We start from the raw sequence: 27,885 nt of genomic DNA on the forward strand, positions 1-27,885 counted from the left end.
CCCTGTTTCAAGCAACAGTAGAAAATGATGGGTTAGGGGTGGCCTGAAAGTTTTGGGACATGGGTGGGGAGCTGGGAGGAAGGGGTTAGCTTGAGGCTGCAAGTTGGGGATTTGGATTCCTCCAAATCCCATGGCCGTGGAACCGAACGCTGCGGTCACCAAGCAAAAAATGCTTACTGAATACGTACAAGCAGGTATTACCCATCAAGGGTTAAACTAGAGGGTTGGTGTGGCACTGGCCCCTGTGCTCTGCTGGTTTATAACCTGCTAATCTCATCCATGGAGCTCCTGGACCTTTACGGCGAGCCGGAGAGCCGAATGGGTGTTCTCCACAGCTCGGCCTGTTGATGTCCCAGTCAAGTCCTGCTGAGCAAGCGCTGAGGAGTCCAAAAAGGAGCATGTGCTGTGGATGTAAGAAAAGCTGCAACAGCAAATCAAGATAGAAAAGGATTGTTAGTACAATTTTGTGGTGCCTTTTTAAAGACCCACCACTGGATCTTGTCAGAAGGTGGTTGAAGAGGAGGCTGCAACTGGCTGGAGGCCTGTGTCGTGCCCCACAAACACGCACTGGGGCTGCCGAGAGCCTCCATCGGAGAGGGAGGGCCTCAAACCCCCTGAGAGACCACAGGGATTTGAAGCAGCTCCACAAAACTTGGGCCAACGGGAACAACCCAAGATTACACCCTTCACCCAAGGCTGAAATAAGAGGCCTGGAGAACAGCAGTTTGCTGATGGAGCACCGCACCCTACGCCCTCCCTAGGGTGGCGGAGGGGACACCGGCCTCCTTCTGGGCCAGGGCTCCTCCACAGGGAGCCCCTCTCCCGCCACGCAGCCCCTCACACCGGGCCCGGGCTCCGTGAGGAGAGCCGCAGGCTGCGGCAGGGCCACCGCCAGGAGAGGCCTCACGGCTACTGAGGGAGCGAGGAGGCGGCCCCCTCCTTATATAGCCGGGCTCATGAATATTCAAAAAGAAGGCGTGGCCCACGAGGAGGCGGGGCTCGTGAGCACTGCCGGGTCGCGGTGCTCATGAATATGAAGCGAGGGGGCGTGCTCCCTTATGAATTATGCGGGTTGTGGGCGGGGCCGCGCGCCCCAACGCTCTGTCCCTTCAAAGTCTGAGAAGATGGCGGCGGCGGGCCCCGGCGGCCGGGCCGCGGTACCGGCGCGGCGGGGGCGGCGGCGGCGGGGGCGGGCCGGGGCGGCGGCGGAGGAGGACGAGGTGGCGCTGGCGGTGGCGGAGTGCCCGGTGTGCCGCCAGGCGCTGGTGGAGGCGGTGACGCCGCCCTGCCGCCACTCGCTCTGCCTCGCCTGCTTCCAGCGCTGCCTGCAGGGCCCGGGCCTCTGCTGCCCGCTCTGCCGCAGCCGCCTCTCCACCTGGGCCCGCCGCCAGCAGGCCCGCGCCGAGCCCGCCGCGACGACGGCCGCCGGAGGAGGCGGGGAGCAGCGGCCGCCGGACCAAGGTGCGGCGGCGGCGGCGGCGGCGGCGGCGGCGGCGGGCACCTGCCCCTCCCCCTCCCCCCCGGTTCCAACCGCCGCCTGCGGCGGGGGGGGGGGGGGGGACGCGGGGCGCGCGCGGGGGTTCGGCCCCGAGGGGGCGGGGCCGGCGCGCGGGAGGTGCGATGAGCCGGCGGGGGCTCAGCCCCGAGGGGGCGGGGCCGGGCCGGCCCGCCAGGAGGGTGCGCTGAGTTTGCGGGGGCTCAGCCCCGTCCTGCGGGGCCAGGCCGGGGGGGGGGGGGGGCGGTGCGGCGGGGCTGAGCCCACCCTCCTTTGCAGTGGCGGGAGAGGGGCTTTGCGGGGGGGGAGACGTTTCCCCGCCTCGCCATGCCCAGATCAACATCCGCTCCATGCACTGAGTGCGCCCGGGCTCAGCCCTCGGGCTCCCGCGCCGACAGCATCAGCGATGGGAAGAGGGGGGCAGCAGGACGGTGCCCCCCTCCGTAGAGCACCGGCGAGATGGCGGGCTGGGGAGGGCCGAAGGCTGGGCGGGAGCGGACTGCTGGCAGCATCTCGCCCCGTTCTCAGCCCCACGCTCATCTACAGCTTTTAACGCAACACCCCGCGTGGGGCAGGTCTGGCCGCTCCTTCGAGCACCTGCTTGAACCCCGAAATGGCGAACGGCCGATTATTTTTATAATAACGTTGCCCAAAAAGTGAATGGTTACGGCGGTGCTGCCCGTCGGAGGGGCTGGTAAAAGTCGGGCGGCTTTCTGCCGCGTCGAGAGAGGAAAGCTTTTGCCCCGTGGGAAGTCCCGCTCCCTTGTTGACATAAAAAAAAGTCCATCTTTTCTGAGTTCATGGCTTTTTGTCACGCGTTTCCTCCCCGTCTCGAAAGCCGGCAGCCTTCCTCAACTCCTAGAAAACCGTTCCCTGCGTTTCCTTTAAAATAAATCCTCGTTTGAGCCGGTGGCATGGCTCTTTCCCAGTGGGAGCCAAGGCTCTGCGGAAGATGCCCACCTTGCTGCTGTCAAAACTGCCGGTGCGCCGGGAGCGTCTGCCGACGCCGCGGTGCGTGTTGGTTGGCGAGGTGTTGCAGCAGCGCTGGTAGAGATTGGCCGCCTGCGCCGCACCTACACCAGTGCTTCGCCGACACAGCAGCGCTGGTGGGAGCCCGGTAGAGCAGACGAGGCTTTAAGCTATGGATAAACATCCTTTTAGCCGTCCGGCCATGCCCTAACCGTTCCTTTTCATGCCTGTTACTGGTCTCCCGGTTCACGCTTGTGTCAGCACCCTCGACTTTGCTGCGGGCAAAATTGGCAGGATGAACTTAAACAGCTTAAATTGGTGGTTTGAACGAACCCCGCTAACCTTTGCTGGAAGCGAATTGGGAAGCTTCCGCGCAGAAGGATTTGCTGAATCAATGAACAGACGGGCTGTCCGGAGGGAGCCGAGCCAAACGGCTGGGAGCGGTTCCTCCTCCCTGGCCCAGCCGGAGGAGGGACAACAGAAACTCCCTGGGTCGATCCCCGCTCCAAGGCAGTGGTGTCAGTCGTGCTTAAATATCCTCAGCTTGGCCCAACCTACCTTGAATGAGGATATCCAGCCATGCTGCAGGAATGCTGATGCAGGAATGCAGCCTTGGCTGTAGTTTTGTTATTTTTTTAATTAATTTTAATTCTCTGCTTGTCTTGAATTGTCTGAGATGTGTATATTTTGCAGCAAGGCACGCGGTCGTCATGTTGGTTGTCGTTTTCTGCCTGCCCGAACTTCCTAAAGCTCTGGAAGCGTCTTGGAGAGAATCAAGGAGGGGCTTAGCGCTGAGAAACGTGGGGTGTGCCCCCCAAATGCGGACGGACACCTGCACCCGAGCGTCACCTTGTACTCCTTGAGTCTGGCTTTGTCATGGGCACTCTAAATTGGGCTAGACTAACCCCTGCTCGCGCTGTACTCCGGTGGCGTTCCATACCGTAGGCCTCGCCACCGTAAAATTGCACTTAAAGCTGTAGAGCGGTTGAGTTAACAGCTGATGAGGTGAGCTAAAACGAGCTGTAATCTTGAACGGCGTTTCTGCTGCGTTTCTAGCCTAGGCTCAAGCTTGTCCTTAAGCGGCACCAGATGGCTGCGTCGGGCTTAAATCTGTGAAGGTAATTGGCCGCTGATGTTGTAAGTTGGGCTAATAGTGTGGAAGTCAAAGGTAGTTGATCCATTACAAATGGTAACCTGCTGCATGCAGAAAGCGAGCAGTGGATGTGGTTTATCTTGACATTAGTGAGGCTTATCGGAGAATCACAGCGTGGCTGAGGTTGGCAGAGATCTCTGGAGACCCAACCCCTGCTCAAAGCAGGGTCACCAAGAGCAGATTGCCCAGGACCGTGTCCAGTTGGGTTTTGACTGTCTCCAAGGTTGGAGACTCTGCAGCTTCTCTGGGCAACTTGTGTCAGTGCTTGACCACCCTGACAGTAAAAAAGTGTTTTCCAATGTTAAATGGAACTTCTTGTATTTCAGTTTGTGCCCATTTCCTCTTGTCCTCTTACTGGGCACCACTGAGAAGAGCCTAGCTCTGTCTTCTCTGTTGTCTTCCACCAGGCGTTTAAACACATTGGTAAGATCCCCCCAAGCCTTCTCTTCTCCGGGCTGAACAGTCCCAGCTCTCTCAGCCTCCTCTGGTGCATCAGATACTCCGCTCACTTAATGATCTTCGCGGCCCTTCGCTGGTCAAAATAAACAACATCCACTGCTCTCCGCTCATCCACTGAGCCAGTCATCTCCTCACGTTGGTTAAGCATGCTTTCCTTTTCATAAACCCAAGCTGACTACCTCCTGAACACCTCCTTGTCCTTGTCTAGAAGTGGTTTCCAGGAATACTTGCTCCATCACCTTCCCAGGGATCGAGGTGGGGCTGGCCCTGTTCCTCCTCCTTGCCCTTTCTGAAGGGAGGAGTGACATTTGCTTTCTTCCAGGCCTCAAGAACCTCTCTTGATCACCATGACCTTTCAAAGATAATCAAGAGTGGCCTCACAATGATGTTGGTGAGCTCCTTCAGCACTCGTGGATGCAACCCATTAGGTCTCATGGACTTGTGTATGTCTAGTTTGTTTAAGTGTTCCCTAACCTGATCCTCCCTCCAACGAGGGTGGGTCTTCCTTGCTCCAGACTTTCCCCCTGGTCTCAGGGGCCTGGGATTCCTGAAGCTGGTCTTAGAATCACAGAATGGTTTGGGTTGGAAGGGACCTTCAAAGATCACCTGGTCCAACCCCCGGCCGTGGGCAGGGACATCTTCCACCAGATCAGGTTGCTCAAAGCCCCGTCCAACCCGACCTTGAGCACTTCCAGTGATGGGGCATCCACAGCTTCTCTGGGCAACGTGTGCCAGTGTCTCACCTCCCTCATCGTGAAACATTTCTTCCTTATGTCCAACCTAAACCTAACCTATTTCAGTTTAAAGCCGTTGCCCCTTGTCCTGTCACTACAGGCCCTGGTAAAAGGTTTCTTTCCATCTGTTCTATAAGCGCCCTGTATATACTGAAAGACTGCAAGAAGGTCTCCCCAGAGCCTTCTCTTCTCCAGGCTGAACAACCCCAACCCTCTCAGCCTTTCGCCGCAGGAGAGGTGTTCCAGCCCTCTGATCATTTTTGTGGCCTCCTCCGGACCCGCTCTAGCCGTAAAGACTGAGGAAAGGAAGCATTGGACATCTCAGCCTTTTCTGTGTCCTTTAGCATCAGGTCCCCTGCCCTACCCAGCAGCAGACCCACATTTTCCTTTTGCTGCTGATGTACTTGTAGAAGCCTTTTTTGTTGCCCATCGTGTCCATTTGCTTTTCGTCCTTTTGACTCTTGTGTCCTGTAGCATCTGCGCTGACTTGCTGGTGGAGACCTGGGGGGGACCTTATCAATGTATGTAGATCCCTGAGAGGAGCCAGGCTCTTCTCAGTGGTGCCCAGTGACAGGACAGGAGGCAATGGGCACAAACTGAAACACCAGAAGGTTCACTTACCATAAGAAAAAAAAACCCTTTTACTGTGAGCGTGACGAAACACTGGCACAGGTTGCCCAGGGAGGTTGTGGAGTCTCCATCCTCGGAGACAGTCTAAACCCAACTGGACATGGACCTGGCCAGCCTGCTCCTGGTGACCCTGCTTGAGCAGAGGGCTTTGGTCTCTAGAGGTCTTTGCCAACCTCAACTATTCTGTGATTCTGTTGTCAAACACTGAATACACTGATGTATTTAATTCAATCACTTCAAGTCTGCAAGATCTTAAAAACTACTTGGTATGACCTCTTGACATACCTTGATTATTCCAGCTTAAACTGGCTAATTAATCACGGTTTCAAGTCTCAATTTTTGTCATTCACTGTGGGATTTGTACATAATAGTGGACTTAAGGAGCTCTCAGACCTTGGCTGAGATTGGGATTCTGCATTAGGTGCTACACAAATACGTATGAAGATGAAGTCCTTGTCACGACACTTGTGAAACAAAACTGGATAGAAGTAAGCGGAGAGAACGCATACTCCCTGCCTGTGTTGTGTCTTAGTGTGGGCTGGGTTTGCTTGCCTGCTTCTGGGCATCTGATGCCCTTCGAGCTGCCCTGCTGCCTTCAGCCTGGCCTCCAGCTGCTGCTCCAGGAGGGTGTGGGTGGCCCATAGGTCCCACGTCCTCTCTGTCTGCTCTGTGGGCATCTCTAAGTACCATATAGCACCTGGAAAGGTACCCTAGATGCTGGTGCAAAACCAAATTTTGAGCTAAAGATGCAGTATTGGCTGTAATACTTTGCTAAGTAAGGTTTCTTATATTAAAACAGTTGCCTGGTGAAAGTCTTGGAAGGCAGATAGGTGCAGCAGATGGGAGGCTTGGAGACTGCGGGTATGTGTTCGAGGATTCAGCTCGCCAAGAAGAAAGAACATAACATGTTCATGGCGAGGGGCTCAGCCTGATTTGTAAGAAAATAAGTACATTCACATTTCTCCTAAGGAAGATGGAATGCCCTATGAATCAAGACAAAAGAAAAGGATCTTGTGAAAAAGGACAAGCAGGTGAGATCGTGGCTGTATCTTCTCAGACAGCGGGCACAATGCTCACCTTCAGTACCAGATACTCACCCGCGTTGGTCGGTTTTTGCCTATCAATCCTGACATTACCATCACAGATTATAGATGACTTCGGGGAGCTTGGAAAATGGCTGAAGAGCAAGTGTTCCCCCATGCACTGGGAAACAGAAATTCAGTTTTCCAAGGAAAGGGCTCGTTAAGCTGGTCAAGAGCTTTAATGTGAAAGTGGTCTGGGAGGGAGAGAATGAATGCCTGCTTTTGGAAGGGGCAGGGGAAGTCTGCTCCCCTACGCCGAGGTAGGAGCGAGTGTACCTAAACCATTCCTCATAGACATCCCAGTCGTCCGAAGGGGATCCCACGGATGCCTTTGTTTCAGCCTCTGAACACTTGGAAAATTTTGCCTAATATCTAAATCTCCTTTGCCTAATCAAAATCTCCTTTGTTATAAACGCAGCTGATTTCTTTTGTTTCTCTTCTGCCCGGTAGCTATGCAGAACAATTAATAACTGATGCTTTTATAAGAGGGGTGGGGTGCTTTTGCCAGACTTCTAACATGACTTCCCCTCCTTCCTCCGCGTCTTTTTTTGGCTGTGGTTTCCCTCTTTCCCCGCTGGATCAGACCAGTCTAGTTCTTGAGCATTTCCTGGTGATTCCTTAATTTCCTGTCATTTCTGTTGTTCTCTACCCTGTCGCCAGTTTTTTTGTCTCAAGACCACAGTGCTAAGAGTTTAGAAACGGCAGTCCCGATGAAGCCTTTCCCTGCTACGTGAAAAGCAGTGATTTACTCCCCACGTCAAACTGATTAAAGTCGACACCGCTCCTTTTTTCCTCCTCGTCGCAGCATTGGTGTTGGATGGCTGTTTGATGGGATGGGTTAAATTGATTGCCCAGGAGAAGAAATAAGGTCGGGGTGCCTCTTCAGGGGCAGTAACAACGGTGCCATGAGACTGTTAGAGTGCTTGCACCTCCGTCTCCTCCCTCGCTGTCCTCTCTCCAGTCATCCACAATACTTAAATTATTTTTAATCTACCATTCAAGCCGTTAATGAAGAGAGTGATTAGGACCAGACCCAGAGCTAGCCGCAGTGGCCAATGCGAGAGGCTGTGCTGGCATGGCAATGGATCATTAACTCTTGGAAAAACGATTTTTCAGCTAGTTGTGCGTTCATCTGAATAGCGGTCATACCTAGACTAGCTTTTCTCTTCTCACTGTGCTTCTAAGAATGGGGTTTTTTGATGTGCTTCCAACTGAGAAAGACAGAATATTTTGGGCGTGCTCTTACTCAGGGTGCTGAAGATGGGGTTATCCTGCAAAACAGGGATATATCCAGATAATAAGGGAACTAGAGGGAGGGCTGGGAACCGGCATGCAAGGAAACCTCATGGAATGAGCCTGCTTCTGCTGGAATTTCAGCTCCGTCTCGGGACCAGCCCTGCCGTACCCAACCTGGCAGCTCTGCAGGGTTGCATGTGTGTCTCTGGCAGCTCCAGGAGAGCACAAGAGCTTTTGTGTTTGTGCAGCGCTGCGCCTGAGCTGAAACGGTCTCCATGAGCTCAAAGGGTGTTGGCACTAAACCCTATCTAGCAAAGTTTCTTAACCTGTCTTCACGAGGTTAAGAGCTATTGCTCCTTGCCCCTCTCCCACTCCTTACAGCGTCTCCATCTAGGACTCTGAGCTTCTTCCCTCCGATGCCTTCATACCACACTCCTACCTCCCCAGCCAGCTCTCCTCCTTTCTCCGCAGAGGCATAAGGGCAGGATTTTGAGTTCCTTTGCAGTGATTCCTACTCTCGTATTTCCTTGCTTTATTTCCTTATGCATTTCTGTCCAGAGCAAGTTTTGGACAGTGCAGGAGGCGTGAGCTGCCCAAAAGTACGTAGGTGAGCCCTAACACAGCGCATCCTACTAGTCCTTAACTTTCTCTGTAAAGAAAAATTGTGGATATCTTGGTCTCTACAGCAGGTGAAATACCCTCTCACCCCCAAGAGATGGACCGTATTGTTACTTGTTTCCCCCTCATCCCCTAATTATCCCATCAAGGAAGGAGATTGGATTGAATTAACGTGAGTTGTTCATACAGAGCTGGTGTTAGTTTGTCGTCTGCCTGTTACCTTCTAGATACTTGCTAATGAACTAACAATTGTTTGTAGTACCCGTTCGCGTATTGAAACGAAGCCTGCTGGTTTACAGTTTTCAAGTAGCTGCTTCCCCTCTCGTTCCCCTACTTCTCCATGACCTTAAAGAAAACCCCTTTGCTCCAGGAAGCCTCGAAGACAACCACAAACAGTTCAGAACTTACCAAGGGGGATTCCACCAGCTTTCTAAAGCCACCTCTTCTCTCTCTCCCTCTCGCATCCCCAGACAGCCTCTCCATCTTCCATCTTCCTTTATTCAAAGCCTCTTCCCGGGGTTTGCTACCAGCAGGAACACATCTTTTGGATTTATACCCAATATGGCTCGAACAACTCCCATCTTCGCCGAGACTGGCTCTCAGCACACCATGCAGAGGCATCAACCAGTTCTCGGCTGCGTCCCCGGAGAGGTCTTTCCATTTACAGTCTATTGTATTCTTGAACTTGGTACATTCCTTTCAGCTTAAATGGCGTTTCATCTATTTATACCACTGTACAACTCACAAATTTTATAAATCCTATCGTTAAGACCTATTTACGTGCATCGTGTGAAACCCCCAGCCTGGCATTCACTGTTGGCTGTCCATAGAAACCAGGCAAGACAGATCATTCATATGGATGAGAAAGAGTAGGCAAGAGGGTTCTTCCAAAATACCTTTCCTTCGCACTTTTTGTGCCATCCTTGTTATTTACTTGTTTCTGCGCCCCTGTTTCTTAAAGTACCTGATCACAGCTAATTTTTGGTGAACACCAAAGCATCGTTCTTCTGAACACTGAAGCTTTCACTGTATAATTATTGCTCTGCCCTTTTCCCATTAACTGCTGGACTTTTTTGTTTTCTGTCTTGCTTTTAATGCATGTCTAGATCCACTTTTGGGTGGCTTTGTGTGCCTTTTCCCAGCTCCCCCAGCCAAGCTTTTGAAAATGAAGAAACAGAACAAGAGGTGCGGGGGAAAGCAATGCTTTCTGTGCCCCAGTATCAGTGCTAGGGGAGCTGGGTTGCTGCGTTTGGAACATAAATCAAGCAAAATTAGGTGATTTTCCTTCTCTACCCCGCTTTCATGAGACCCCACCTGCAGCACTGCGTCCAGCTCTGGGGTCCTCAGCACAGGGAAGACATGGACCTGTGGGAGCGGGTCCAGAGGAGGGTCACGAAGATGATCAGAGGGCTGGAACAGCTCTGCTGTGAGGACAGGCTGAGAGGGTTGGGGTTGGTCAGCCTGGAGGAGAGAAGGCTCTGGGGAAACCTGGTTGCAGCCTTTTTACCAAGGCCTGTAGTGACAGGACAAGGGGCAACGGCTTTAACCGAACGAGAGTAGGTTTAGATTGGATGTAAGGAGGAAATTCTTTATGATGAGGGACATGAGACACTGTCACAGGTTATCCAGAGAAGCTGTGGATGCCCCATCGTTGGAAGTGCTCAAGGTCAGGTTGGACAGGGCTCTGAGCAACCTGATCTGGTCGAAGATCATAGAATCATGTAATCGTTTAGGTTGGAAAAGACCTTTAAGATCATCGAGTCCAACCATAAACCTAAAACTGCCGAGTCCATCACTAAATGTCTCTGCCCATGGCAGGGGGGTTGGACTAGATGATCTTCAAAGGTCCCTTCCAACCCAAACCATTCTGTGATTCTGTGAAAATCTGTTGGGAAGACTTGTCTCAGGGAGATTATTGAAATTATTGGTACTAGCCTATTTAGGACGTAGCTGGTGAGGGAGACATGACAGTATGTTAATAGCTATCAACCACATTAACGTTTTTCCAGTGTCATCTCCTGCTTCAGCTGGAACTCCAGGCTCAGAACTAGATTAAATCTATTTTTGTCCCATTTGGCTGTGCATGAGAAATGGTCTGGAGACTGTTGTGGTACAGGAGCTGCTTTGGGGTGAAAAAACTGTTTTGGAGGGTCACACCTTTTTTCGGTAGACTGGTCTTAGCTTGACTCAGTTCCCGGCTCCGGTTTGCTGTGACCGCAGATGCCCATGGTGGGGCAGGAGAAGGCAGCTGGCGATGCCGCGTGTTGTCCTACCCGTACGTGACAGCCCGAAGTCTTCCTACAGCTCCAACCTTACTGATTCTTCCACGTACGAAAAAGTTGCAGATTTGTGGCCGAAATATTCTGAGTTTTAATTTCATGTTTCCAAATACACCCTGATCCACCGATGCTGAAGTATGTATATATATGAAGTATGCCATTGGCATATCGTAATGTGATTTAGTTAACATCCTTTTAAAGAACTAGAGTAACTACTCTTGTTGAAAAACTGTTTCCAATCCTCTCCGTAGTCAGAGAACTTCCAAATTCTTGTTTTGTGTTTTGCAAACATTAAGATCTCATCTTCACCTGCAAGTATAAACACTAACTGCTGGAAGTTAAAAGGAAAAACAGTGAAAACCTCAAGATTTTGATTATCCCTGCCAGGAATAAAGGGAAGCTACAAAGTCTGCTGAAAGTTTCCATGGAAGCTGGGGGTCAGGGGGATTCGCTGCCGCGGGTGGCAGAGCTTTGACTTGCCAGATGGCATCAGTTTGGCAAAACCCAGGAGCCTCTGAACGACAGAGAGGGAACCGAAGGGTTTCTGAATCGAGTTCAGCTTCTTTTTATTCAACCCATGTTGCTGAATTCACCAGATGGATGTTTTCTGAATCTTTCGCCAGTAAATATAAAATCTGCTGGTCAGGAGTGCGGATTAACGGTGATGGTGTGTAACGCACACTTCTGCGTGCTAACGTTGAAAGGATGGAGTCATTCAAGGGGGTTGAGGCTACAAGTCAAATGCCTCTTACAAAGAGGACCAGCATTAAATAATTAGAAAATCTTTTATCCTCTCAAATAGTGAAGAAATCAATTGTTTTTTTCCAAGATTGAGCACAATAGGAGGAAACGCTGGTCTGCCAGCATAAAAGAGCAGGATGCTGGGTTTGATCCTGCCGCTGCCACTGTTTCAGTGCTGTCACCCTGCTTGGAAGGAGCATTCCAGTGCCAGCCTTCCCAACAGCCCTTCCAAGTCAGCTTCATTCAGGAACGGTTTCTGGTGACCCGCAGCTCGCTCAAGAGGAAGGGCAAGCAGGAGGTTTGCTGCAAAATCAAGTAAAAGGCCGTTTCTTCCATCATCTTGCCCGTTTCATTGTCCTCCTAGGCCATAGCACGCATCGAAACAGCTGAGCAGCCTCGTCCTGGACCTGAACACGCAGAATTAGCACAGGGACGTGCGCTGGAGGAACACGCGTGATGCTCTGATCATCTTACCTTCCTCCCCAGCTGCATCCCAGTGCGAGGACGGGTCTGGTTGGATTTGCAGCGGTTCTGTGCCGATGGGAGCATCCTTGGCTGGGGGCAGCCGCCGCGCAGCATCGCTCTAACCTAGGAACTATAATGGGGTGTTGTAAACGTAGATATATAGTTGTGCATACATTTTTGTTTTCATCTCTTCTACACAGAGTTAAAAATTTGGGGTCTCTGTCTTCTGACCCATCTATAAAACGTGCAAATTGTTGCATAAAGATGCTATACATAAAATTGCCTCCACCTGATGTTAGACCACTAGCTAAACCGGCACAGCTTTATAGATAAATGTTGGTCCATTATTTAAAATCTCTTCTGGCTTGCTGAACCCATGTAAGCAATGAAACAGTTGATGTGGTTTGTCTTTACTGCTATATGATTCCCTCGGGTTAGCTCGTACGCTTTTATTACCCTGGAGGGAAGAAATACACCTTCTTAGCTATGAAGATAAGGTCTGAGACAAGCCTTAAACATTGAGAAGTAATTGAAGGTTGCTGCGGGCGCGTTATGGATTGCTGCTGTTCTTGGGACTGTCTCTGTGGAAGTTCAGCTTGATAAAATTCACAAAGAACTGGAACCGCTCAAGGACACAATTGAAGAAACATTTGGAGAAGCCGGTGGAAGGTTTCCAGCGCGGCCGGTTGCAGGCGCAGGAGCAGGAGCGAGGAATGCAGCCTGGCCGCCCCAGCATCGCCACCACTCAGGATTTTTATCGCACACGTTGGGACATTTTGGATGTTTTCCTTTAAAAACAAGCCTAGCTCGTGCAGGCGTGCGAGTAAGAGGGAATAGCAGCTCTTTTTCTTTTAAAAAAAGCCTTATAATCTATATGCTTGATGTTTGATTACAAGAGATTTTTTTTTCCCCTTTTAAAGGAAGTATTAAAGAAATACTTTGTGATTTGTTCAGCTCTGGCGTTGGCAGCCTTCCCTCTCCGGAGCTCCTCGAGCTGGAAGCTCCGGAGTTTGCACCCACACTCACCGGTGGGGAGGGACTGAAGTTACGGGGTTTTCCTCGAAGAACTTTAAAAGCAAACTGGTGGAAAGCAGGACAGGTGAAAACAGGATTTAGTCAGTCTTTAAATGAAATGTTTCGGCACCAGGGCTCTGCCCGGTCCCCAGGGAGGAGGCAAATGCGGCCGTGAACCGGAGGATGCCCGCCGGGGCAGTCGGCCACCGGCCGCTGTGTATTTGATTTACTTACCCGCCGTGAACTTTTCATTTCAGGCCAATGTGTTTGAGGAATAAAAACGCTTCCTAAACAAAACATGCGGTGGAGCTGCCGGTTTATATCCCTTCATTTTAGCGAGCTGGGAAAAGGAAATACCACTGATTTTTCCTCCTTGCTCGTGCCCGTTGCATCCCAAGCGCAGTACGTCGGGGTGATGAGCTGTGCTGCACCCTGCCTGGGGCACTGATACGAGCTGAGCCAGGATGGTTGTTCAGGGGTTGTTGGTTTATTCCGGCTGTTCCCTTTTCCATCCAGGCTCTTCCGACTGTAGCGCAACTTGCCCAGACTTGCGCTGCACAGAAGTGGGAGGGAGCTTTGAGGCGGACATAAAGAAGGGAGTCATTTGGGGAGTAACAAACTCCAGGGATGGAGGTTAAACTATAACCCTGTGCCAATATGCTTTTGGTTTCTGAATTCCCAAGGGGGAAGGGAGGAAGCGGGAGCAGGACGGGGAATTCCTGCCGGACGGAGCAGCCCGCCCACCCAGCTTTGAAATATTGACCTCGGGGAGCGCGTTGCAAGCGGAATAAAAGCTGTGCTTGCTCCGGACCGGCGGGACGGCACTGTAAACGGCTGCGAAGGTGAAGGGGACGTGGAGGAGTAAAAAGACGTTTACATAGAAAATAGAGAGCGTTCTCGATGTGTTCGTTTAGATGGCAGAAGGGCACGGGTGTGAGTTCGGGGTGTTGTGCCGCTGCTGTCAGCCTGCGCTTCTTGGGTGTCTGGCTGGAGCGGATGCTTAAAGCCTGGTTTTAGTTCTGAAACTCAGATTCCCTGTGACATCTCAGGGCTGTTAACCTCTGTTTACATCCTCCTAATACTCCCCTGATTGCTTAACTGCTTGTCAAGAACTCTTGAGAATCTCAAAAGAAACTGTAGAAGTGCAAAATGGTATTACTTGGCCATCCTCCTCCTCCGAATGTTTCTGTATGTTAAACGGAGCTTTGATAGCAGTGTCTTAATGTAATCGTACGTGCTTGAAAAAATGCGGCAGACCCTCTTGGGCAGTCCCTGGAGAGCTTCCCCTGTGTGGGAAATAATGGACAACCCCAGCCACCGTACACTAAAAAGCGTTTCCTTTTTTTTTCCTTCTCTTTCCAGACTTTATATTCAGAGCACCCATTAAATTAAGCAAACCAGGGGAACTCCGAGAAGAATATGAAAGCCAGCTGAGGAAGGTACGGTATTCTGTGTAATTGGGGTTTTTCTTTGAGAATAACTTGGATTTCCCGCAGGAATGCCATCCTACCTGCAAGGAGACTTGAAGAGCTTTTTATTCCTGCTCTGTCACAAAGGTCATTTATTCCCTTTAGGCTGTTCAGCCAGTTCAGGAAAATGTTGGCAGTAATGAGCGTGTAGAAGCCAGATTTTGCTGTCTTAGGCTGCCTTCCAGAACACGGAATGTATCTTCCTTGGTGGACCTCGAGGGACTGTTAGGTTTTACAGGGTTTATGAGAGCATCAGTAGTTGTGGATGTAATTCCATAAAGGCTTTTGCAGCAGAACGTGTGGACGAGGCGTTGCGGGACATGGTTTAATGGGCATGGTGGTGTTAGTTGATGGTTGGACTTGATGATCTTACAGGTCTTTTCCAACCTTAGTGATTCTGAGAAAGCATCTCCTGCAGTAACATCCTTCTCTGAAACAATCTATTCCAAACTAGAGCTTCCTGTCTATTTTTAGGTAAGAAAAAGATGTCATTTAAAGACGAAAGACTGAGAAGGGAAGAAAAGCTTGTCAGCTGTTTTGGAGTTAAAGTCTGGGCAAATATTTTCTACATTTAAAAAGGGATTATGGGTTTTTTTAATCTAAATCATTGAAACATCTCCAGTGGCTAGTTGTTTATGGAAATTGGCTGCTTTTGAAGTGAGAAACACTACAGTGAAGGCAATGACTGCTGCAGCCGAGCGGATAATGATTTCCATTGCAGCCCCTCTCATGAGAGTCGCCTGTAACTTGCTAAAACATGCACGCTGCCACTCGTAGCTCCTGCGTCTGTCGTCCCTTCCTCTGCCTGGACCTGCAGACCGTCCTGCCGAAAGAACGTGGACTCTGCCCCGCTGCTGGTGTCTCTGTCAATAGATTTAATCCCTGTCCCAGGGCCTTGATCTCTGTGATGGTGTTTTTTCTTTGAGATGGGTCCAACCTCTCGCTGATCAGTTTACCTGCTGGGGAAAAAGAACAGGTGGGTTTTTTCATCATCGAGGAATTTTCTTTGGGTTTTCACTTGAAGATCTCAACAACCGTAGAAAGCGCTGGGAAGCTGATGTGTAGATAGGAAAAAAAAATAGCCTTGTCCACTGGGTGATGCTAAGTAGGAAAGTACTGCTTAAATGGTATTTAAGGTAAATAACTTGTCTGGGAAATACGTACACGTGAGGAGACAATTAAAAATGTGGAAGGGTCTTCTCTCCTGCTTCTCCACGGGTGGAATTAGCAGTGACACTGATGGGCAGTGTCACTACGGGTTGTTAGGATAACTTTGGCTGACTCTGCGACCTTTCATTAAGTGATCTTACGAAATGCAAACTCTTCTCTGATCCAGGTGACTTTCGCTAGGTAGGCAGGCGTGCTTTGTGCCTAAAGTCTTGTGACTTGGGCATTTTTAGCAACAGTGAGACACTTTGTTGAGAAGCAGTTGGCTTAGGCGGCAGTGTAAGACTTTAAGTGCACAGAAATCTTACTCATATAAAAATCTAGATTATTAGTTAACTTAAACATGCATCATGGTATTTGGCAATTTAATTTATTTTCACTGTAACCTTTAGGATATATACTTAGGCTATCTTTGGCTTAAAGAAGAAATAAAGCTTTTTCTATAGGTATTAACTGTAAACCTTGCTAGGGTTTTATAAATCTCTCTCTAATAGTGAGTGGGAGACTTCCCACGATGATATTGGAGCTAACTCAAAATTGATCCTGCCAGACTTGTTGCTTGATGTCTTCAATCCAGCTGCAAGGCCAGAATTTCCCGGGTGTCCAGAGGAGCAGGAACCGCCTGGATTCATAGGGACAGGATCTTAGCTCTGCAGTTCTTCCAGCTGCCTCCGGACTGATGCATATCCGGATCTTCTGGAAGGATTAAACCATCTTCTCTTCCATGGTCCATAAAACTTTCATAGGAGCGTTGCATCCGTGCAGGACAAAGTGGGTACTTTGTCACCGCTTATTAATCCTGATCACTCCGTTACGGACTTTAAATATTATATCTAAAGTTCAAGTAAGCACATTTGAAGCATGGCCAGACTGCAGCTGAAGAGGTTTGTGCATCTACCGCTTGACTTCAGCAAAAAGATCCCACACGCAGTCCAGTGCCAACACTTCTCACTTCCCCAGCAGTCAAAAGGAAATACTTTAACATGTTTCTGGCATTTTGGGCATGTTTTTGTCTCGTTCCTGTTCAGCCTGCTGCCTTCCCCTTTTCACTCACTGGCAGATGGGAGATAGGTTTCTTTCCCCTGTTGACTTAAACTCACTTTTTATGGACCTCGTCTGAAAGAGCTGGTGGGGGGTGGAGATTCTCTGAATCATCATCTGAGAGGAAAGAGCAATGTAATTTTGCTGACAAAATGACAACCAACGATGCATTCGCGCTTTTTCCTTATTCCAGGCAAAATTGTGACTGTTGCCACTTAGCAAGAGTCTCTTGGTGTCTCTGAACTTCTGAATTAGGCAGGAGGAGACGAGAACTCAGGTTTGGGAATCACAGCTTGTGTATGACTGGGCTTCCCTCTGTGTTTCGAGGCAAGAGGTTTCATCTCAGCTTCCCTGCCCGTGAAACGGGGAGAACCCCTGCTAGCTTTCCTCCTGAGGAAGGGAGAGGAGCGTTCAAAAGCTTGTACGTCTCCCAAATGTGAGTTGTTTTATAAATCCTAGCTCTTGACCCGCTCCCCAGCCTTTTGCAGTTGAAAACAAAGTAGTTACCTTAATTATGTACTGAAGAATTTTTCTTTGAAGTGGATAATCTCGTAGTGTAATTTTCTCAGCGGCCTTCAGAATGAGATGAAATGTTCGCTGTCCGTGCCGGATAGCGAGATTTTTTTTTCCCCTTTTACACAGCGCCCTTGGTGCTCTTGTATTTTATATTTTTCCAAAGGAGGATATCGTTTCTGTGTACTGAAAACCTAACTCATCCTGTGAAACTGTCTTTCTATCACAAGCAGTCTATTGCTTGTAACCGCACGCAATCAGGAGGGAAACTCCTACCTGAGGCATGTGCTGACATGCAGCTTTCCAGCGGCACGGGTAGACAGAGCAGGCTGGGGGAGTGAGCAAGCAAACCCGGACAGTTTATGGAGTGAAGAGAAGATGTCAAATGTGAGTTTACCAAACTTTTGGAAATGAATGTTAGTATCAGGAACGATGTTCCTGAAATTCTCATTTCTTGAGTAATTCTTGAGCAAAAAAGTAGCGATTCCTTGTACAGTATTTTTTCCTGCAGTTTCAAACGGGCTATCCGAAAGGGCTACAGACACGTTAAAAGGCATTTTCCGATAACCGTACCACTAACAGCAGCTGACAGTCCTACATCCAGTATTTCAGAGGCGCTACTCAGATAACGTAAGCTACTTCTCCCAGGGTAGATGTTTCACACCAGCTTGTTTCAGCTTCTAGTCCTCATGTCCCAGCACAGTATTGCCACGTCTGTAAGTAAATTCTCTGGGAGATAATTTACATCAGGCTACTTAAACCGACTTTTTTTAGTTAGTACAGATTTTATCATTAGAGTTTGCTTTTGTTTTCAACCTGAATTCTGGACCTAAATTCCCTTTTGTATCCCATTAATTAGCATTAGGATCCTGTTGTTGCTTTTTTCACCGTTCACTGTCGGCAGAGCTTGTGCTTGCACCTCCCATTAACTGTGCCATGGGTTGGCCTAAAATCCTCGAATATTTCTGTGTCTTGTTACATATGCTTGTGGCTTTAGATTTGGGAATTGAGTAGAATTTATAAGTTAGACAAAAAAGTGAAGATTTCCGTATAGCTTTCTTCCATGTGAGAACTATGGAAGGGACACAAGTGTTGAGTAGTATTTCAGCTGGCTGAAAAGAGTCATCTTCATGATAAACCTTGCTGTGAACTCGTTTTTCAGATATTTAAAAAAGGCTCCTTAAAGTGCAGAAATATTGTTCATGAAACGTACAGCAGACTATTCATCACGTCTGCATCATGTGGCCATAATCCATATTAGTCAGACACTGTGCTGTAGTTACTGCTTCAGATTATTAATAGATCAGGAATTTAAAGATACATCTTAAAACAACTCTAAACGAGAAGTCAAACCAGTCTTTGACATTTGCTGAACACCCACAATCAGCCAAATGGTTTTTTTTTTTCCTGGTTTCTACCATCTCTCCTCCTAACTCTCTCTTCCTTGTCCCTGAGGGTTCGGATTCCGTAGGATTCGGGTCCTTCCCAGTCTGAAAATCATGATGTGCTTTTTGTGTAACGCATCGTGAACTCTGTTTTCTTTATCTCTTCACCTATTAGGGCAAGTTCACCCACATATCCGTGCTTTTCCCCCCCCCCCCCCCCCTTGCAGCAGGGAAGAAAAATACTAAATATTTTTGCAAGAATGAGGAGTTGTTGCAACGTCACCCACTGCCTTTATGTGCAGCGCTGTAAGATCGGTGCTCGAGCTGCCCGCGGATGCCTTGAGCTTTACTGGAGGGCACCATGTCCCGCAGCACTGCTCTCCCGGAAGGCGAGGGGGGAATTGCGGCGGTGTGAGAAGATAGGAGGGAACGTAACAAGGCAGCTTCTTAAGCATCTGAGATACCTACACTCAAATGTGAGGAATAAACAGAAATATTTGAATTCCTAGTGCTTAGCCATAGCTGTGATTCATCAGCGTGATGGAGATCTGTCAATCAAAAGGTCAGGCTTGTTGTCCCAGACGAGGATAACTTACGCACAGAGGTTGGGTGGAGGAAGAAGGAAGAACCTGGTGTATATATAAATATACATGTAGACTATTCATGGCCTGTGTGTAAGCCTGAAGTTGAGGAAGAGGTGAGAGACAAGCTGGGTGAATGGCTGGGTGGTGAGTGAGAAGGGAGCTGGGTGATGTTATCCCGGGCAGGGACGATCGGATGGGGCTATCTGAAGGATGTACTGCAGAGCCTGTTCATCAGGAAGAGTTGGGGGAAAGGAGGAAAAAGGGGGGGTTGATGGTTTTGAGTAGCAAGTCTGCAGAAAAGAGGTCCTGGCAGAAATGGGGAGTTTGATTCCTTAGGGAAGGGGGAGCAAATAATGCAGGAGGACAGGCAGCCCGTCGGAGTCGTGGACCATGCTGGGAAGAAAGGAGTCTCTGCAGGGAGAGCCTGGCCAGGAGGAGCTTGTGGACACTGAAGATCGACCTTGGGTGGTTAAAATGGATCACTAAGTGATGGGTTGTGCTTTTTGGAGGGAGGGAAGGAAGGAAGGAAAGTGTTAGCATTTTGCTGAAATCCACTTTTCTTCTTTCCCACTTTCCTTATTCCTGGTCTTCCACAAGCTCACAAATGGGTAGGGGAAGATAAAGGAGTATATGGGGACTGGCAGTTAATGAAAGAGGCACACTTCAGAAGGCACAGCGAAAAAGCCTTCAGTGCAGAAAAAGGGTGGGAAGTGCAGCAGGACGCAGCTGGGGCTGTCCTGGCAGTCCGGGGGGATTTCTTGGGCAGCCTTTAGGTTTGTGAAATGCAGTAGCACAGCACATGGATAAAATAATGTTGCATCGTAGCCTTTTTGAATTGCCAGGGTGGTAAAAAGTAGCAAGAAAACATCTAAGAATGCATTAGAATAAGAGAAGAACAAAGGGAAATTCAGAAGTATCTCTCATAGGCGGTGATACCAAAAAGGCCGAAAGTGCTCGGTGCCTTCTTTGGATCAGACTTCTTAGATTGCAGGAATGTATTAAAAAAGCAAGGGGATTTCAGTAAGGGCTTAACTACGTGGGGCAGAGTAGGAAGCCAGGAGGTAAAAACAAGTCTGTCCCGCGTGCAGCGGCTCTTCGACGTGCAGCAGGCAGGATCCTGTGGATCCGTGTACCTTGTGTTCTGGATCCTGGCATTCGCTTGCACTTCTCACCCACATTTGCACTTCAGTGGATAAACTGAATTCCAGCTTTGGGCCTCCAGTCGGCCGTCGGGGAGTTAGGTAATCTCTCTGGATCTTCTCCATCCCAACGCATCAATCAGACAATAGGATTTCATATAGCGTATAGGTCTCAACATGGGAATTGCTGTATCTCACCAATTTTAATTCAGGTGATGCTGTCTCTATGTCTGCCAAAGGGTGTGTGCTGTGTTGCAGTCCATTTGAAGACGAAAATTGAAATGTCGTAGCTTGCGTGAAACGACTGTTTTGCACATTTTTATTTGTAGTATGATTATCTACAAATAGACAAAAGCTTTTGCCTCTCTATTTTAGGAAATGGTGTAGCAGAGAAGTCTTTGTCAAACCCTGGACCTAACAGTGCCTTTGCTGTTTTGCAAAGAAGAAAACATCCATGGTATTTGTGTAGAGTGCACGTGAAAGCAAGGTAGAAACAAACGGATCTTCACGTTATTGCTAGTGAGGGAGGCAGTGGCTCTACTCTAGAGTAGAGAAATGAAGACACAAAATTAAACGATGTGGCCAGACTTTTGGAAAATCACTTGTTGGCAACCAGGTGTAGGACTTAAGACATTTCAAATAGACTGTCTTTTTTGTCATTATTTCCAGCTGAGAGAAGAAAAACTACAAGAAGAAAAAGCTTCTGAGGATCTGATTCACAAGTTCATTCTAGATGACATGGACGTGGGAAAAAGAAAAATGGAAGAGCAGCAGAAAAAAGACGAATCTTTAGTGCTTAAAGTGAACCAAGAGTGTGTAAGTAAGCTTCTGCTTCTCTTTCCTATCCCCGTCATAGACACTGACTGGTGGGTGAAATGCTGCTCAGACTCAGGCCTGGAAGAAGAACTAGTTTTTTCAAGACCTTGACTAGTTGAGTATCTCCTGTTCCTGCCCGTTGATACTGGGAGCTTTCATCCTTTGGCATAGGGAGCTTTCCAGGATTGGTTGATTGACTTCTTTATAGCCCTTGAAGGCTACAAGTTAACAGATTATAAAGATCCATGTTAATGAGAACTGTCTTTTAAGGTTTGTTATGACTACAGATGTTCTTCTAGAGGTTTCTGTCCCCCCTTTTACCCACTTTACTCATGACTGAAGGTGCAGCTCTTCCAAACGTATCAGTTAAATCTGTAGAGGTAACGGCTCTTCTTTGTGTATCCTTGGTCTTCAGGCACATACGCATTTCCATGAACATATCTCCATGAATCTTCTACAGTGTGGGTGTACGATACTGCAGTCCAACAGATCCTTCATGCTGAGTTTTGCCTGTTTCTCATTTCAGTTGTGAGACTCCGCAGGGAATGCTCTTAAGATTTAAAGACTGATAGGCTGATATGTGGGTACTGAATAACGTCCCGTAGTACCTTTCTTGTAGGATTTTCTCACGTTTCCTTGATCAATAAATTAACTTTCTTCAATGACTGACAGCTATACATAGGAGCTGTGTGCTTCTCTTTGCATTATTTATGCTTTTGGGGCCAGCCTCTGAGCTGTTACGGCTCCAGTGAAGAGAGCGGCACGAGCATGTGTATCTGCTGGCAGGTTGCATTCCCGGTTTATGTCCTCTAGGTGTAATAAGAATGGGGCTTTTGGAGTCTTTAATATCTTTGCAAGAAAGAGCTTTATTTTCCAAGTGATTCTTTTTGTTGTACGTGTCAGCTAACTCTTCCTTGATTGACTTCAGTTTCCTGAACGTCTCTCGGATTCAGAGAACGAAGAACCATTCCAGGGCAAGCAAACACATCGGTCGGCTTTTGTTTCCAAGACCAGTGCCTACTCCTTTGCTTTCCTTTCAGGGTAAGATGCTGAGACTATATTCAAGCCAACTAATGTCCGATACAGATGTTCTTTTGACTGTTGTTCTAAACATACTTGAGATGTTTTAAATTTAATTAAAATGGTTGTTCCAGTCCAAAATAAGTAATATTTATTCTGGAATTTTGAAACAGACTAATTGGTAGAATGTAGCGTCCGTCTGATTACCTCCTACCTGTTACAAAATCCTGGGGATTAACAAAGTTAGTGTTCGTTCCATGAAGCAGAAAAATCATTGCCCATAGATGTAAATGACAGAAATCATTAAAGTACAAAATTCTGTGTGATGAACTCAAGAGTGCTGGATCCTTCTCCAGCACAGATATTAAGAGATAACATCAGCTCCAAACAGCTTATCAGGGAAAGCCGTTGCATGATGCAGTGGAAGCGCTCGAGTAACTAAGTGTGCTTTCACATGAGAAGCACAGAGGTTTCCATAGCGTCATCATTAGCTCTGACCTCAATTAGTTATAAGCCGTAGGCGGAGGTGTCAACGTGTTTAGTGCGGAGCCCTTGAACGCAGACCAGGGCTCTGTGGCAGATCCAAGATTCCTGGATCCCTTTACCCCGAGGGCATAGGAGACATCTCTTACAGCAGGCGCTGCCAAGGCTGATGCCTCCCCCAGAGGCAGCTGCTGCCAGAGCTGTTGAGCTGGTTGTTCCTAAGGTCATGAGCAATCTCCTCTTTTCACACATCTGCTTTTCAGGAACCTAACCGCCAAGGTGGAAAGGAGTCGGAGCTGCAACGACACCATTCAGGAGAGATCAAAGAGCAGGCAGAGATCAGCCCCAGCCAACAAAACAAAGGTACCGGCTGCCTCCGGAAACGTAGGGTTTCTATGTGTAAATGTTCTTATCTGAGGTTACACAGCGCCAGTAACCTGGAGATATAAAATACTGCGTTTGTGGCGCTGCTGGTGCTGTGTTACCACCATGGGGCCAATCACTTCCTTGCAGCTCCCAATAAAAACCTGCTAGGTTAGAAATTACTAAGCAGAAAAGTAGACAGCTTACAGAGTTGTTTGTTAGCGTTGGGGGATAATTGGAAGCTGGAAGGTTACTCATCATGCTTTTGTTTTGTAATTTTTCTTTTCAAGGCTGAATCCCCAGCCAATTAAAGAAAAATCTTCTGGAAGTTTAGAAAAAAATCCTCTCTTCCTCCCCCTTTCTCTCTTTTTCTTTCCAAAACTGTTTAAACAGAGCAAAACTCATTGCTCTCCTGATGTTAGGATACTTTCTTTTGCACTTTCACGCGATGGGAAGAGCTGGCCTGGTCTTTCTTCCCCTCGCTTCCAGCAGACCAAGTGAATTGCCCGTATCTGTCACCCTGTGCACCTGACTTTTCAGTGCACCGCAGTGCTTCAAAATGAGCGGTGATCACGAAGCACCGCTGAAAATCTGAGCCGGAGGTTTTTCAGGCTCTTCCAGCAGTAATCGCTGGGTACCTTCCGCTCATGGGAGATGACCTTTGCAAACGCCTTTCCTTGCGCCGTGCCTGGCAGCACCACTGACCCCTCTGTTTGGCCCTGCCAGCAGAAGCAAATTTTGCACGCTCGCTCTCGCAGTAATCTCTGTCTCCGAAGCCGTACTCTGCTTCCTTTCCGATGTGCCTCTCTGCCCCATGGGATCCTGGTGGCTGGCAGCAGCAGCTTAAACGATGAAAGCTGCGAGTTTTCAGCCTGGAACAGCTCCAGCGCTGCTCCATCGGGGCCGCTTGCTGGGACGTTCCACCTCCTTGTGCTGACACCCCTCCTTCTTGGGCTCAGTTTCATCCCAGATGGAGAAGGGGAGGGTTCAGTTCCAGAGATCCCATGGGGAACGAAAGCCTCTGCAATCCCTCGGAAGGTCAGTTTGGTTGGGGGACGTTGCTTGGAAAATGGTAAAATCCCCACTGGGCACACTAAGTTGACCCCAGTGATCACCTAGCTACACATCTCCGAGGTTATGGGCATGGACCGTGGTCGGAGAGTCTGTATTTAAAAACCTGGTCCAGTTCCCATCTGAGCTGATAGGAGCTGGACTGAGCTCAAAGCAAGAGTCTGTACCTGACCTTCCCTCGCAGGACCTTTGTTTTTTAAGTAGATGGCTTAGGGACCTGACCAATTAAGAGTTGTGCTACCAGGGTGTTCTACAAACTTATTTTGACCTCAGAATAAGCTAGGGGAAACAACTCTTTCAGGCTAAGCAGGGAAAGGCTATCATTGTTCAAACTAGCTGCTGGATAAAATCATTTCGTCTTAGAGAAGAAGAATACCATTTGCAGCTTTTATTTCTGATTTATTTGTGGCTGGATTCATTGCATTCCAAATGTAGTAGCATTATGGGATGGTTTTGGAGATGACAAGAAATGCTGCTCTTAAGCTCTGCTAGAAGCTGTTTCAGGCAGTGTCCAGTGCGGTGGCCGCGGTGTGGTCCGGGACCACTCAGCAAGGTTGTTCCACCAATCTGCCTCAGGCATATACATACCTTTTCTCATGACATTTTTGCAGCGCAGTGTGTTAAACCTGGGCCAAGTATTTATTCTTTCTCTCCTATGGCTTGGTAGGGAGCAAAAAGCCCTTTGGAGATGATTTCCCTTGAAGAGCATGGCTTCCTTCAGCCAGGGTGGTGCAGTGCTTCTCCGTTTCTCCTTGTCTTGCCTTGCTTCAAGCATTTTGCCATTGGAGTGGTTGCCACTTGTGGCAATAACAGCTCTTACGCTGAAATAAATTTGAGACCCTGATAGTGCTGGACTCCCGTGTCCTCTACTTATGTTACATATCGGCCATGAAAGGTGCCATGACCAGCAGAGGCTGCCACGGCTGTTCCAGAGAGTTCTCCAGCTGGTCTGCTGCAGGAGCTGAGCATGGTAGCCTCACGTTCTCCTGTTCTCCTGTTCTCCTCTCACATGCTTGCCCATATTCTTCCCAATGACAACCTTTTTGAGCTGTGGTGCCTTGCCTTGCAGGTGCCACCCGTCACCAGCACATCAACGCCGCTGGTTGGAGTTTTGTCGTCCACCCAAAACAACCGCTGCCTCTCCGCCCCAGACCTGACGGCAGAGAAACGCCTGGTCCTCAACCCCGTTTCGTCCCTCTCGGCCCTGCACAAGCCAGAGCGATCCATCAGCCCCGAGAGCAATGACAGCATCTCGGAAGAGCTCAACCACTTTAAGCCTATCGTCTGCTCCCCATGTACTCCTCCAAAGAGGCTTCCTGACGGCAGAGTCCTGAGCCCTCTCATTATCAAGTCCACCCCGAGAAACCTGAACCGGAGCCTGCAGAAGCCGACCACCTACGAGGCCAGTCCTAGAATACTGAAAAAATGGGAGCAGATATTTCAGGAGCGCCAGATCAAAAAGACTCTCTCTAAAGCAACCCTTACATCCTTGGCTTCGGAGCCTGGGGAAGACGTTACAGTTCCTGACATCACCAACTCCAGCACTTGCACTAAAGAGCAGCCGCAAATGCAGGATGATCACCTTCCACCTGACACAACAGGAGACCCTCGCCCCGAGCTGGATTTCTTTCCTTCCATCAGTGAAACGAAGCCAGGAAGAGGGAGTGAGAAGAACAGAGATTCACAAGCCTTAACAACAGACGACAGCGCTGCCGAACCAGATGCGAGATCAAATGTCACCTCCCTAAACACACGAGTGCCCGAAGTCCCTGACCTAAAAGTGAACACATTCAAGGACAAGTCCTGTCTTAGTCTTGGCCCGAAAATGCTGAGCAGAAGACTCATGGGCGTCAGCGGATCGCTGCCTGACAACAGCACGCTAGGAGTCCCCGTCAAGACATCGGGAAAAAAGCAGTTGAAATACCTGAACAACAGCGAATTGATCAACGTGCAGAACAGCACCTGCAATTCCGTTGAGAACATCATCGGGGAACAGCCCCCGTCGCTGAGACGGGGCCGGAAGAGACGCTGCAAAACGAAGCACTTGGAGCACAACGGCTCCGTCAAAAGACTGAGGCACGCGGCAGGGGAGGTGGGCTTGCCTCCAGAGGATCGCTTGGTACGGGAGATGGAGCAGAAGCTCCAGCAAGAGGAGGAGGACAGGAGGTTGGCCCTGCATCTGCAGCGGATTTTCGACAGCGAGAATAGGACAGTGGATAGGCGGAAAGTCAGAGTCGATCGGTATCTGCTGCGGTCGAAGAGCACTCTGGGCGCTAAGTAGCACTGGTGGACGATGTTGCCTTTCTAGAGGACAATGAGGTTTATCAGATTATCTTATAGGAAAACTATTTTTTGTCATAATTCCACCCACAGCAATTGTTTTTTCGTTTTGGGGGTAAGACATTTGTAGGTCCAGTTCAGAGAGAAGCCAGAGTCCTTTCAGATTAACAGAAAAAAGAGAGAATGAGAAAAAAAAAATCCTCTAGCTTTCTGGTCCATTGGCCTGAAAGAAGTGTCCGTCGTCCCCATGAATACACTGCAACGCCTCTACATGCGGTCGGTGACATTGGGGTTCCCCAGCTGGGAGGGTTGTGTGAGCAGCACGAGGGGTACGGGATAAGGACCTCCTCCGTTCCTTGCCTTGCCGCTTCAATATGCCAAGAGAAATCAGAGCTCTGCTCGTGGAAAGTAGGCTTTTTCTGTCCTAGAAACAGTCGTCTTCTCTCTGCCTGCCCCATTTTGTTCCTTACACTGCAGTTGGCTGTGGTGGTCAGACTGTCACCGATGTCAGCGTGTTGGAATGACCTGACTTGAGGGGAGGGAGGCTGATCTGGTTTTCTGCTAGGAAGTACCAAATAGATCCACCCGTAGTACTTATGTATGAATGTATCTCCCTGTCTGCACCAGCAGTACAGATCATACGTTACTTTCTTTAAGTAGAAAGCCAAATGCAGTGAAGAAAGACATAAAATAAGGATTTTACTGAAAAGCCTTATAGGAACTTGTACATTCATGTTAGTGACACAGCAGAGAGCTCAGGTAGAGCAGTGGGGAGCTGTGCTCCGGGCACTGTGACCCAGGGAACAAATGCAGCTTTTCTCCCAGTCCCTGCCTCTTCCGAGGCAAGAGGGTTTCATGTTCTTCCCACTAACACTGAAATCTAGAAAGGGAAACACTGGCCAAGTGATTTCAGGAACGACGTTCTCCCTGCTGAGACATACCCTGCAGGTTCTTGCTCAGTTAAGAGATCTCTCAGCACACCTAAGACCTGTCCTTACATGTCCAAGAGCAGCCCGAGGAGGCATCCCGACGTATCTGACGCCGTCATTTCCCAGGCACCCGATGGGTTGGCAGTGGAGCTGGGACAGGAGCCCAGCCCTCTCGGCCCGCAGGCAGACGGATGCGGGTGCTCGGGGCGATGCGAGCCTGCCCTGCCCCTGCTCCGAGCTAGATGTCTTCAGGTTCAAACCACTAAGAAAGCTCAGGTGAGCGATGCACTAAAAATTTCCACTTAAAAGGCATGAAGTCGGGCACGGCAGCCTGGACCAGAGCTAGCTCGGAGCCTGGGCTTGGTGGAGCGTGTGTTGTCTGCCCAGACGTGGCCTTCAGTGGCCGCCCACCCTCTGGGCTCTTTGTGTGACTAATGCTCTTCCCCATCATCCATTAACAGCACAATAATTCCGTTGATTATTTCCAGTAATCGGGCTCAAAAAACATCAACTCAATACTTGAAAGCTGCCTTGCAGAGTATTCACTGGGGACCCTCGGTGCCCGCAGGGACCTTCGTCCAGGGCGGAGGCTGCGGCGTTACCGATCTTGCTGACCCGTGTGCCAGATGATGAGTGCTATTTTCAGGATGTAACTGAAGCACGGTGCTGGGGCAAACTTACCCTGACCCGTGGCGTGTAGGGAGGACAGCCAATGCATTTAAACAGATGGATCTGATTTAAGAGAACGGT

General features: G+C 49.1%; 1 protein-coding gene across 1 annotated transcript; it reads left to right on the top strand.

Annotated features, from left to right (window-relative positions):
- Positions 1-1,124: 1,124 nt before the first annotated feature.
- Positions 1,125-26,458, top strand: RNF169 (ring finger protein 169). The gene is made up of 6 exons (XM_059823991.1): positions 1,125-1,461; positions 14,238-14,314; positions 20,843-20,989; positions 21,918-22,030; positions 22,756-22,855; positions 24,996-26,458. Exons 1-6 carry the CDS (start codon positions 1,125-1,127, stop codon positions 26,205-26,207), a joined length of 1,986 nt encoding a protein of 661 aa, XP_059679974.1. The 3' UTR covers positions 26,208-26,458.
- The last annotated feature ends 1,427 nt before the right edge of the window (positions 26,459-27,885 follow it).

Source organism: Gavia stellata, chromosome 1 (genome assembly GCF_030936135.1).
Source record: "Gavia stellata isolate bGavSte3 chromosome 1, bGavSte3.hap2, whole genome shotgun sequence".
Lineage (NCBI taxonomy): Eukaryota > Metazoa > Chordata > Aves > Gaviiformes > Gaviidae > Gavia > Gavia stellata.

Bases quoted from the DNA above. Each gene is read 5' to 3' on its own strand.
- RNF169 (XM_059823991.1), top strand. From the start codon at position 1,125: ATGGCGGCGGCGGGCCCCGGCGGCCGGGCCGCGGTACCGGCGCGGCGG. The intron at 20,990-21,917 runs GTAAGTAAGCTT...GATTGACTTCAG, and splicing joins TTAAAGTGAACCAAGAGTGT to TTTCCTGAACGTCTCTCGGA. The intron at 22,856-24,995 runs GTACCGGCTGCC...CTTGCCTTGCAG, and splicing joins CCCCAGCCAACAAAACAAAG to GTGCCACCCGTCACCAGCAC.